The 12,760-nt window shown below is 52.7% G+C and overlaps 1 protein-coding gene and 1 pseudogene across 1 annotated transcript; one reads left to right on the forward strand and one right to left on the reverse strand.

The window, feature by feature from the left end:
* Positions 1-3,887: 3,887 nt before the first annotated feature.
* Positions 3,888-5,318, forward strand: Fgf4 (fibroblast growth factor 4). Its single transcript, XM_050136524.1, has 3 exons — positions 3,888-4,215; positions 4,597-4,700; positions 5,142-5,318. The coding sequence occupies exons 1-3, from the start codon at positions 3,888-3,890 to the stop codon at positions 5,316-5,318; spliced, it is 609 nt and encodes a 202-aa protein (XP_049992481.1).
* Positions 5,319-9,765: 4,447 nt separating this feature from the next.
* On the reverse strand, positions 9,766-12,019 carry LOC126498760 (60S ribosomal protein L37a-like; annotated as a pseudogene).
* Positions 12,020-12,760: the final 741 nt, after the last annotated feature.

The raw sequence follows: 12,760 nt of genomic DNA on the forward strand, positions 1-12,760 counted from the left end.
CCAAGCGGTGAGCCAGGCCCGGCACAAAGGGCCCCACGCAGCTAGGCTGATGGCTTGTCCCTAGAGTCTAGGCTCCACAGGATGTGGGCTCAAGGGGGAGGGGAGAGGATGAGTCAGCATTTAAGGGGAAAGAGTTTCAGTCTGGGGAGCTGGATGGTGGGGAGGCAGCCCAGCAGTGAGAGTCACTTCTCTCCTTCTACCAAGCGGATTCCTGGATTTGAAGTTAGACAGTCAGGCCCAGGGTCGTGCACTGCGTCTTTATCTGGAGGGCAATCCTCTTTTTTAAAGACAGAGTCTCCCTGTGTAGCCTTGGCTAGCCTGAAACTCTAAGACTGGCCTCACAGAGATCCTCCTGCTTCTGCCCGCTGAGTTCTGGGATTAAAGGCGTGTGCCACCAAGCTCAGACAATTTTATGTTTTTTTGTTTTGTTTTGTTTTTTAAGGAAAATATTAGCCGACCTCCTTCTTACTCTGGAGGCCTGTAAGTGTCACCTTCTTGGAGGCTGGGCAGACCCACCTGCCAGGTCTCCCCCACCCCCCACCCATCTGCATAAAGGGATTGCTGAGGCCAGAAGATGGATTTAAATCGGGAAAGCCTTGCTGTGATTTGTAAAGCTTACCCTGGGCCCTTGAGGAGAGCCTCCTCCCCCCACTCGGGCCTAGAACCCAATTTTCATGCATTTTTATTCTTATGACGACGAAGCTGCTGAACTCTTAACAGCTAAACTGGCTGCAAGGTGAAGTGCTGTTCCCAGGGAGAAGTGGCTATTCAAGGGAATGGCACAGGGACTTTTGAAAACACAGGTCATGCAAGGTCACACTCTGAGGGTCGTTGGTCTGAGCCTTGACTGTGTGCTTCAGTGCAGAGCCTTGTCCCATCCGCACCCGCTCACCCATTAGCCTCCACTCACAGCCTACTGCAGTGTGATTTGTGTGTAGACTTTCAACGGGGCCTTGGCTTTTTCTCTGAGACCAGCGCGTGCTGTCAGCCCAGTCCTATGGGAGTCACTCCACTCCAGACTTTGCTCAGCCTCTTCTCAAAGGACTCCCTTCTGCCTCTGCTGGCACCCTGTAGCCTGCGTTGGTCCTCAACCCTCTTTGTAGCTGAGGATGACCTTGAACTTCTGGTTTCCTGCTTCGATCTCCCTAGAGGTGGGATTGTAGGTGAGCACCATCACGCCACGCCTGGGTCATCAGTGCTGGAATCTGGGGCTTCACGCGTGGCAGATAGACATGCTACCAAATGAGTCACATCCACAGCTCACAGCTTCAGCTCATTTTGTAGACTGGGACACGGGGAGCAATCTGTAAGTGAAAGGTCACTTGTGACCAACAGACTAGAGGCAGGACTTGAACCCAGAGTTGGTGGCTTCAAGATCTTCCTATGTCCCAAATTTGTGATAGACTAGACATTCAGAGTTGTGGCAGGGCAGCTCAGGGCCTGAACTCATCTAAGCTAAAGTCACCTGACTCCATTCTGTCTGTCCCAGACACTTAGAAGCTTTAGCACTGAGCCCAGCATTTACTAGAAGAGTTGCTCCAGGCCTGGCTTAGCCAGTAGTTACTGATCCACAAGCACCGTTGAACACCTACTGTGTCTCAAGTTCTGGAGATAGGCCCAGACTGGTCACACCATGATGGTGACAATATCAAAGGACAGGGACACATAATAAATGAAGACTTTTGTAGTGATTGTTTTTTTCCCTTTGAGAATTCTGTAGCTCAGGCTGGATTGGAACTCACAATATAACCAGGCTGGCTTCAGACTCAGAGATGCACCTGCCTCTGCTTTCTGAGTGCTAGGATTAAAGGTGTAGACTGCCAAGCCTGACCCCAGTAAGACTCTTAAAAGCTGCGAATTGGCAGCAAATGGACTGAGTAGAGGCACACAGGCATCCTGGAGGATGCTACCCTAGGGCAGGCTAAGCAGGAGGAGTAGAGGCACACAGGCATCCTGGAGGATGCTACCCTAGGGCAGGTAAGCAGGAGTAGAGGCACACAGGCATCCTGGAGGATGCTACCCTAGGGCAGGCTAAGCAGGAGGAGTAGAGGCACACAGGCATCCTGGAGGATGCGACCCTAGGGTAGGTAAGCAGGAGTCATGGCCAGAAGATCTCTGGATCTTCCTTCTAGGGAAAGGGAGGGAAGCTGGACAAGTATAACATCAGGGTATGATGACAGGCTGGGCTCAGTCCATGGGGCTCTTACCTTACCCATGCTTCCATATTCTCCCTGACACTGATGAACACGGAGGGTAAGGGGCCTGCAGCAGTTACTGTAGGTTTTGGAGCCACAGCCAGATGCAAGCACCCGACCCCAGCGCAGTTGGATGATAGTGTCCAATCCTAGCCCCGCCCCCCTTGTCTCTGCTATCAAGAGCACCCAGAAAGTGAGGTAGCCAGCGACTCCTCCTGTAGTGTCACAGAGTCACGGATGCATCTCCAGATTGAGGTGGGGGTGGGGAACCTGCTCACCAGCAGCAGCAGCCTTAGTACAGGGCAATGACCTAGGTCTGATCAGAGAGCACCCAGGAGTGCTCAGACCAAGGCCGGCAAGGAAATTGGGGACCCGTAGGTAGGAAGAGATGTGTGTGGGGCGGGAGCCCGAAAGGCCAGCAGCAGCTCTATAGGCCACTGGAGGCCCCAGAGATCCCAGGCTACCAAGTGCATCAAGATGCCTCATCAAGGGATTTGGAGACACGGTGTAACCCCCCACTAAGGACTAGGTAATCTCAGGACCTGGCTCCATTCCCTTTGGCGTTCTGAATAAGGTCCAGGAAAGATTGGTGCAAGCCCAGGGACCGAGGGTAGGAGGAAACCACTGCCCCCTGAGAAGGCTCTGGTGGCAATCACTGCTTGTGAGGTCAGGGGTGTAGCAGGCTCTGAGCCCTCGGCTTTGCAGCCTGGTCACCTGCTGGCTCCAGGCTCCTCAGCTACCACAGAACACAGAACAGGGACATTCACACCTAGGTGCGCATTACCAGAGCTCTGCCCAGTAAGCCCCATCAAGCCATAATGGCCACAGCGGGGGTGGGGGGGTACTGATGGGGGAAGGGACCTTTCCAGAGCCCTTCAGGGTTGGAGTGCTACCGGGTTGGGAAAGTCTGGCCTCCACACCCGAAAATCCTTGTTTTGGAATTGGAGGGAGGGAACTGATGACTCCAAGAGTCCAATGTCCCGCCAGTTGTCATTCTGTCCTTGCCTTGAGGTGCCTGGGAGGGGAGCACAAGTCTGGGCTAACTTATCCCCAGATGACCTTAACTCGATTTCACTTAGAAGCGCCCACTCCGTGGTTGCTGCTCGGGCTTCGACCCTCTACTTGGCAGACCTGGAAACTTCCAAGGTTCTGGGACCATCCTAGACTTGGTTCCCCATCGATCGTGCCGCCCTGGGAGTTTACCCCGATAGCTAAACTACAGTGTGGCTAGGCTACTTCCCACCCTCAGTCCAGGTCAATCCTTGGCGCACCAGAAAGGATCCAGATTCTGGCGGGTCCCCAAAGGTCCTCGCGCAAGGAGGCAGGACGGAGAGATGCCTCGTGGAGCAAAGAGCCGAGGGGCGGGACTAACAGGTTCGAGTGCTGGGCGGAGCCAAAAGCTAGGGGCTGGGGTCTTTCCAGGTGACAGTAAGCACCACCCGGTCCGCGCCTCCTTCCCCGGCGGTGATTGGCAGGCGGCCTGCGCCCCGGCTCCCAGTCGACCGACGCCCCGCGGGCCAGCGAGTAGGAGGGGGCGCCGGCTATATATACCGCTGCTCGGCGGGGCTGGGCGCGCGGAGGACTGTCCCGCCACCGTTGCAGGCCCGTTTGTTCCCGTAGCCTCGACCGTCGCGCAGCATTCGCCGGACTCACGGCCCGTCGCTCGAGCGCACGCACGGCCCGCGGGCCGGGATGGCTAAGCGCGGGCCAGCCACGGGGACACTGCTGCCCAGGGTCCTGGTGGCCCTGCTGGTGGCCCTGGTGGGTCGAGGGGCCGCCGCACCCAACGGCACGCGGCCAGTCGAACTGGGGCGCGGCTGGGATGGCCTGGTGGCCCGCTCGCTGGCGCGCCTGCCGGTGGCCGCGCAACCCCCGCAAGCGGCGGTCCGCAGCGGCGCAGGGGACTACCTGCTGGGCCTCAAAAGACTGCGGCGGCTCTACTGCAACGTGGGCATCGGATTCCACCTGCAGGTGCTGCCCGACGGCCGCATCGGCGGCGTGCACGCAGACACCGGCGACAGTAAGTGCGGGGCGTGCTGGGAGGGTTAAGGACCCGAGCAGCAGACCCGGGAACTGTGCCGCTCAAGCTCCGTCCCTTAGGACCCGAGGACCGGGAGCGCACCAGCCGGCCGGGCCCCGCCTCCCGCCTTCGGAAGCCTGGGCTCCCGGGGCCGCGAATTCCAGCGCCTTCGCCCGTTCGCACCCACGGGAGCCCGGGACAAGTGCCCAGACTGAGGCCAGCCTTGGGGGCTACCAGCTCTTAATGCTTGCGCTAGGGACCCCGAGTTTTTCACCTCCACTCTCCCCAGCATCGAGGTCTCCAGAGGTTCACAGGTGGACGGTCTGTGTGGGCCCAGGGTCACCTACGCTTTTCTGACTTGCGCCCCCACTCCCACCCTAGGCCTTCTGGAGCTCTCCCCGGTGCAGCGGGGCGTGGTGAGCATCTTCGGAGTGGCCAGCCGCTTCTTCGTGGCCATGAGCAGCAGGGGCAAGCTCTTCGGTGTGGTAAGTACCCGGGGGTTCTTGCTGGGCACCTGCTGGAGACATTGTACAGGGCTAGCAGGATTGTAAAACCCACACCCCACCCACACGCACGCACTTGTGTCTGGTTACCGGGTCTCGAGGTTTTCAGCCAAAATAGCCAGAAGCAGCTTGCATTTCCAGACCAAAGGGACTGCCCCACCCTATTTCTGCCAGCCGTACGTGGGTACTTAACGCAACCTAGGAGAGAGGCGGATCCAACGGAGATGAGTCCCAACAGGCAGAACACGCGCGCGGCAGGAGATACTAGATTGATGGGGACAGGGCAGGTGAGCTGTGCTCCGCCTAGCGTGGGCTTAACAACTCCTTGAAGCCTGGGACAGACAGACTTGACACCCTGCCTAGAAAGACCTCTTGGGCCCTGCTGCAACAGGTCCCTAGCTCACCCTGTGTCCTCTTTCTTAGCCTTTCTTTACCGACGAGTGTAAATTCAGAGAGATTCTTCTGCCCAACAATTACAACGCTTACGAATCCTACGCACACCCCGGCATGTTCATGGCCCTCAGTAAGAACGGGCGGACCAAGAAAGGGAACCGAGTGTCACCTACCATGAAGGTAACCCACTTCCTTCCTAGACTGTGACCCTCCGGAGCCTTGCCTCAGCCTCGGAAGCACACCCCACCCCTCAGGAGGAGCACTTTCTCTCCATGGAGAACTGTTTGCAAAAAGAGGTGTAAGATATTTAAATTAATTATTTAAATATGTATATACTGATGCCCAATTATTTATAATTCTGTGTTTTTTTTTTCATTTTCTGGGTGGGGGGGAATGACCAAAAGAACAAACAAATCCAATGAAGTTTAAGACTTTTTTTGGTGCAGTGGGGACGGACTTGCTTCAGTATCAAAGCCCAGGAAGTGCTGCTATTTCATGTGTGAGTCTCTTAAAACTCGGTGACATCAGATTCCAAGGGTGTCTGGCCTCTCTGTGTCTGGAAAGGCCTGCCTAGAGCCTCTGAGCCAGTCAGAGGAGGACCCTGCGATCGCTCCTTCCAGTCCGGGAGCATCCTGAAGCAGCCGCTCCCTCAGCTCCCTTTGGTATGAACCCGAACGGATCGGTTTACTCCAGGGACAGAAGTGCGTCCTGGAAGTCCTCCCGCCTCTGTTTTTAGATCTCCATGGCTGATCTTTGAACTCTCTAGCAGTCAATCTTCCTCGACCTACCAGATGGGAGAGACCCTTAGACAACTTTATAAACTCTTGTTTGCCTTTTTTGGACTGGCCAAACAGAGCACGTGGCTTGTAGCCATTGAACTTTGTCAATTGCCGGGAAAGGAACTAGGAATGGACAAGGAGGTACATGTGCCACAACTCAAGACTCTAGGGATGAAATTCTACTTTTTGTGATAGAGGATGGCCTGTCAGGATATAACAGAAGGAGAAAAACAGGCTTCCCTGAATTTGGGGAGCTTTGTACTGGAACTCCACAATTTGAGAGTCAACTGTCCTTCCTAGCCCTAAGGCATTCTGCCTGCAGGAGTTCGCATTCCGGTGCAGTCCCAAGTGTGAACGCGTTCGCATTCTGTTCCCATCTACCTCAGAGTTCCTGAGCGCCTGGTGATCAAGCTGGAGACTCTGCCGGGTGCGCCTGCCGGCTTCTCTTCCACATGTGGCATCGTGCGCCCTGCTGGACTCTTGTCACGTTCCAGCTATCTTTACCCAATGATTTACTTTTAGTAAGGGGTATTCATGGTGAAAATATGCGCGGCCAGCTGTCGGAGTGCACTATATGGTCACCAAGTCAAGTAACCCTTATATTTTTCTTTATATATTTTACGAATGTAACCCCTGTCGCTGAGACCAAGATGGAAGAGGCAGGGTCGGCGGCATTTAAAAAAAGGGCTGAGGTGAGGGCAAACATTTAATTTTAATGAATGACTCTTTGGAGTTTATACAAAATGACCTTAGCTCGCTAGAGCGAATGCCCCAAATGCTTCTCCCCAAGACGTTAAGACTTTGCTGGGAGGCTTCTGAGCCACGTCCCAAATTAACTTTATGGGAGGCTACAGACAGCAAGACGGGGAAAATCTGATTGGCATTTTTTTGTCTTTCACATTCCTTTCAAAAACTCTTTGTTTGAATGCTAATCGAATACTTAAGTACTATTCTGTACCACAGCCCAAGAAAGAAGGGGACACGCCCCAAGCTGAGGTGGGAGAATGTCCCAAACTTCTCTTGATGTTTGCTGGCTTACAGGACAATACAGATTATGTGTTTTTGAAAATAGGCCCTAGACTCCAAGAGTGTTGGGGGGGAAAGGTAGTTGAAGGTCTTTTGTTGTTGTTGTTGTTACTGTTTTTTTTTTTTTTAAAGACAGGGACTCAGCCCAGGCTCGCCCTCACTTGCTGTTACTGAGGATGACCTTGAATTTCTGATCCTCCTGCCCCCACTTCCAAAGTGCTAAAATTACAGGTGCAGGGCCACACACACTATTACGTGCTGGGGGCTGAAGTCAGGCACATGCCAGGCCACTCAATCAAAAGTATATCTCCCTCTTTTTTGGAGAGGCAGGGATGAGATGAGGGGCGGAGTCTTATTCTGTAGCCCGGAATGGCTCCTGCTTGAGTCAGCAAGTGTTGAGACTACAGGTGGAAGGCACTTGCCCTGCTCTGATGGGGTTCTTGGCGGCCATATTGCCTCCGACAGGCTGTGGTCCTCCCTAACATCCTGGTCCGTTTCTTCAGCAGCTTCCTTTTCTGTCTGTGTCCAAGGACAAGGCTGTACCTTTGCAATTTTGTTGTGGGATGGGTTTAAGGTTTCTGTATCTGCCCTGGTTACAAAGAGTTGGTCTGTAGTTAATACAGGTGCCGACCCAGAGAGTATGTGCTGTGCACACTGGATTGGAGAGAGGCATTCGATCGTGTATAGAGAGCCCCACGGGAGATGGGAATGATTGGCGAAGATATTAAAAATGGCAAACGTGTCTCGAAGCCCCTGTGTCCGCTTCATCTTTTTTCTATTTGCAGCTGAGCAGGGATGGGGGCAGGGAGACAGATTTTAGCCAGCTGTGTACACGCTAATGTGGCTTTGAAAACCGGGAAGCAAGGATGTCACAGTTGTCACATCCATGTCCCCCCTCAGTGGGACTCTATTGCTGCCTACCTCGGTCTGTGAAGTCTGCCCACAGCCCTGGTGGGTACATAATCACCAAAGCCAAGTGGGGCCGATTGAGGACAGTCACGGGCGATACCTGTGGGTTAGGCTAGTTCAGTTGACTGTTCTCAGTGAGGAGGTGGGATCAAATTAGAAGCCGGAAAAGATGGCGTCCACTCAAGTACTGAGGTGGTTTATGCCACCGCACCAGGCTAAAATTTGGTGTTAGTTGTCCTTATACATTTATAACTTGCCTATATCGGGGCATGTTTACAATTTTGGGTTTGTTTTGCCTTCATTTTTAAGATGGAACTGTAGCCCACAATGGAGTCTAAGGAGGTACTGTCCCTGAAGGCTGTGAGGTTGTGTACACCTTTTAATCCCAGCACTCAGGAGACAGGCAGGCAGGTCTGAGTTCGATTCCAGGACTGCCAGAGCTACACATAGAAACTCTGCCAATTAATAAACAAATAGAAAAAAAAATAGATGGATGGCTAGATAGATAGATAGATAGATAGATAGATAGATAGATAGATAGGGGCTAGAGGACTAACTCAGTGGCTTCAGAGTGCTTGCCTGACACACACGAAGGCTTTGCCTTGGGTCCCCAGCATCTCTTGAGTAGGTTGTGGTGCACAGCTGTAATCCCAAAACTGAGGTGAAAACAGAAGGATCCTAATTTCAAGGTGATCTTCCACTCCACTGTGAGTTGGGGGCCAGCCTGGGCTATGTGAGAGCCTATCTCAATAACAGTAGTACTAGTGGTAGTAATAATAAATGACAAGGATGGGCTCACCTATGTGACTTGTCCTCTTACAAAGGAGGCCAGGCACAGGGCAAATTCCAGAGAAACACCTCAAGCAGAAAGGTGTGGACCTGCCTGAGTCTGGAGTGTCCACCTGATCCATTCAGACTCCCAGCTGCCAGGCTGACTCCATACACCCCATTAGAGCACCCCAGGAGAAGGGTGGTGAAGGTGTTATTCACACAGTCAAAAGCAGCTGGAATCTTGAGCGGACCCTGTCCTGCTGGCTCCTGGGGTCCTCCGCAAGGCTGTTCCAGTCAAACAAGGTGACTTGGGTTGCCAATGGCAGCCCATTGTTGACCTACTGGTGCTTTTGGATTGGCGACCTCCAGCACAGGGATAATGGGAGTGAGGTCAAGGCCCGTTAAAAAGAAAGGAAAGAACAGTATGGCTTCCGTGGCAGGCACTGAGTAAGCTGTGGTCTTTGCTCTGCTTTGGTTTTGAGGTTTTCCTTGTGTTTGTTGTACATGGGCTTCAGTGTAGGACTTTGGCACAGAGAGAACAGTCAGTCTGCCTGGCGGTGGTGGCGTGTGCCTTTAATCCCAGCACTCAGGGGGCTGATCTTTGTGAGTTCAAGGCCAGCCTGGTCTACAAAGCAAGTTCCAGGCCAGGGTGACAGAAAAACTCTCTCGAAAAACCTGAAATAAAAAATCAGTTCTTGGTCAGGCATAGTGATGACACCTTCAATCCCAGTGCACAGAGGCAGGGGATCTCTGAGTTCTAGGACAACTAAGTGTTTTGTTTGTTTAAGATTAGTTCTTAGCTGGGCAATGGTGGTGCACACCTCTAATCCTCGTACTTAAGAGGCGGAGGCAGGCAGATACAGGGAGTGAATTTCAAGACATTCGGGGATACACAGAGAAACCTTGTCTTGAAAAACCAAAACCAGGGCTGGAGAGATGGCTCAGAGGTTAAGAGCACTGCTTGCTCTTCCAAAGGTCCTGAGTTCAATTCCCAGCAACCACATGGTGGCTCACAGCCATCTGTAATGAGGTCTGGTTCCCTCTTCTGGCCTGCAAGCAGGCAAATCACTGTATAGTTAATAAATAGGTAATTTTTTTACATAAATTAACCCATTTATTTAGTTGGCTGTGCATTATTGAGTAGGCTTGGGTCTCAAACAGTAGCACTTCTACTGGTCTTTCTGTTCCTTCAGTCTTCTGATGGCAGACTTCACTGTGACGACAGAAGTCGTGTTGTAGGCCCAGGCCCTGCCAGCCACCGTTTTCATGCAGGAACCACAGTGTCAGATGCCGACGGCTCATCTTGGTCTTGCCACAGAAGGAGCACATGTACTTGGCGTGCTGGCTGATTTCAGTTTTTTTTTTTTTATTTTTGGTTTTTCGAGACAGGGTTTCTCTGTAGCTTTGGAGCCTGTCCTGGAACTCCCTTTGTAGACCAGGCTGGCCTCAAACTCACAGAGATCCGCCTGCCTCTGCCTCCCGAATGCTGGGATTAAAGGCGTGTGCCACCACCGCCCGGCCCTGATTTCAGTTTTTTTCACCATTTTCCGGATGGAGGTACCATAGCAGGTCCCAAATTTCCCGACGATCCCGACCTTCTTGGTGCATTTAGCCCTGTTGTCGGAACCTAAGCCAAGCACGGAGAGCATAAATAAATCTTTTTTAAAAAAAGTTCTTACCTTCAAGTCATTAGGTTTGGTAGTTCCTTATGCACTGGGCCATTTCACTGGCCCAGGTTTTAGGGCTTTTGGGTTGTTTTTGAGTTTGCTCCTCATTGTTTTGTTTGAGATAGAATCTCACTGTGTAGACCAGGCTGGCCTTGAACTCCCAGAGATCTGCCTGCCTCTGTTTCCTGAATGCTAGGATTAAAGACCAGCACCACCAAGCCTGACAATCTTTGGTGTTTAATTTGAGAGCTTGCACAGTCCCCACTACCACAGGTTATGAGGTCCAGCTTCTCACACTCGGGGAAACTTCGCAGTTCAGCACAACTAGAGTGTCGCAGGTGGGTGAGCCTGGAGCTCCCCTCACTCCCTTTCTTCAGGAAAACCTTCAAGTGTTAAAGAGTCACTCTGACCAAATAGAGACTTTTCTTCTGGTGACAATGGCTATGAGGGAAGTCAGTTGGCACACTGGGCTGTGGCCCACCTGAAGCTGTCTTGAGTGAGTGCGTGGTGCTACCCAGTCAGGGTTCCACATGAGCTAGACTGGCACTCTAGTGAACGGCAGGGAGACACACCACAGGGTGCCATCAGCCAAGGCTGTTTGCACCCTCACCTCCCTGAGTGGAGTGGCCTCCATCCCTAGGAGAGTTTGCAAAGCAGGTGTCTCCGGAGGGAGATGGCACCTGACAGGTGGCCTCATTCCTTTATTTAAGGACTGGTCATAGCATGTAAAACAGTCAGAGGTCCTGGACAGCTGGCCAAGCCCAGAGTAGAACAGTCTGCATATATGCACCCCGGGTTTGCTGGGTGGATGCTGGAGTCCTGGGTAGGACAGAGACAGACACAGCTCTGTCAGCTGTCCCCTCTGCTCTCTTCTCACTGAGAGGCATCTGTGCCCCTCCACTTCATGTCAGCATGAGCAGAAATGTCTCTGTGTGACTGAGGCAGGCCACCTTCAGTGTTCTGAGCCACTACAGGGTTGGACACCCAAGGTCCTGCGTCTATTGTCCCAGAAGGAAGTAGAGGCTCACTTAGCAGGCCCTGGAGGCGGATGCTCTGCTAAGACATAAGACATAATGACAGCCCAGTTTACACTCAGGCCCTGTCTTAAAAAACAGACAAACCAGAAACCGGCAGTGGCGAAGTAGAGGTAGGAGGCTTGTCAGGTGTGGTGGGGAACAGGTGCTGCGGGCAGGAACCTCAGGAGTTCAAGGTCATCCAGGGCTGCACAGTAAGTTTAAGGTTAACCTGGGTTGTGTGACACTTTGTATCAAAGACCAAAAATCAAAAATTAAAACAGGAACTTTTGGGAGTGCTCTTTCATGGGAGTCTTTCTGACTTGGGCTCCTGGTTAGCTGTCCTATGTTATTGATGGTTCTGGGGACAAGCAGAGCTTGCAAGGTTTGCTGGCCCTGAGTCTTCTGGCAGAAGCAGAATCAGCCTCTGTCCTGAGTGCACTCCCACAGAAAAAAGGGACAAAGTGAGCCCTCAGTCACTGGGCGTCCTCAGATGGCTACCAGCTCCGGCTGGACCCTGAGGGCAAGGAAGGACCGCAGATGGGCATCCATTACTCCCCAGGCTCTGGAACTGGCAGAGGGAAGCCACTTATACCTAGCCCAGTTTTGCAAAGTTACTTTTTCCTAGGGAAAGTGGAAGGAGGGCACTTGGGCCCTTCCTCCTCCTATGGGTCCCCTGGCCTTCCTAGACAATATGGGCCTTCCATTGTCCCAAAGTCTATGCCCCTCACCCTGCTGGACATGGCCGGGGGAAGACAGAGTTCCAATAGCCTGGAACATTTTCCATTGGCCCAAAACACTTCATCTGCCTGGGGAAAGCCAGTCCAGTACTGAAGACAAGACAGGACAAAGGAACAGAGATGCCCTCATCAAGACAGGAGTAGAACTCTCATAGCCATTAGCTTTGCAGATCGTGTTCAGTTCTCCTGTTTTGCTTTCTTTGGCAGGGTCTCACTTGTCCCAACAGGCTTTGAGTTCAGAGACCAAGGATGGGCCTGCACCTACACACCTGGCCTTATATTTTCTTATTCCTTGAGTTTGAGTTTGTCCATGGGGCTCACTCTTGTGGATGAGATAGAAATAGAATGTCTTGTTTGTTCATAGTGAGACAGGATCTCACTATGTTGCCCAGGCTGGCCTTCACCTTCTCCTGCCTCAGTGTCCACTTCACCTCCTCATCCTCCTGCCTCAGTGTCCACTTCACCTCCTCATCCTCCTGCCTCAGTGTCCACTTCACCTCCTCATCCTCCTGCTTTAGTGTCCCAGTTTTCCTCATTCTCCTGCCTCAGTGTCCCAATGCCAGGAAGTAGGAACTTTGAACAGCACTGGGTTCCTGGGAAAACAGTACCTGCTCAGGGAGAAACTGGGCCACCCTACAGAGTGTTGGGACAGCCATCCTTTCTCTCCTTGGCCAGAAGCTACCCAAAGCAGACGGGAGCAAGTCACCCAGCCACTTACAGAGTAGCTGCTGGGGGAAGAGACTC

The sequence above is a fragment of the Alexandromys fortis genome, unplaced genomic scaffold (assembly GCF_014885135.2).
Source record: "Alexandromys fortis isolate MF-2015 unplaced genomic scaffold, M_Fortis_MF-2015_v1.1 scaffold_3, whole genome shotgun sequence".
Taxonomy (NCBI): domain Eukaryota; kingdom Metazoa; phylum Chordata; class Mammalia; order Rodentia; family Cricetidae; genus Alexandromys; species Alexandromys fortis.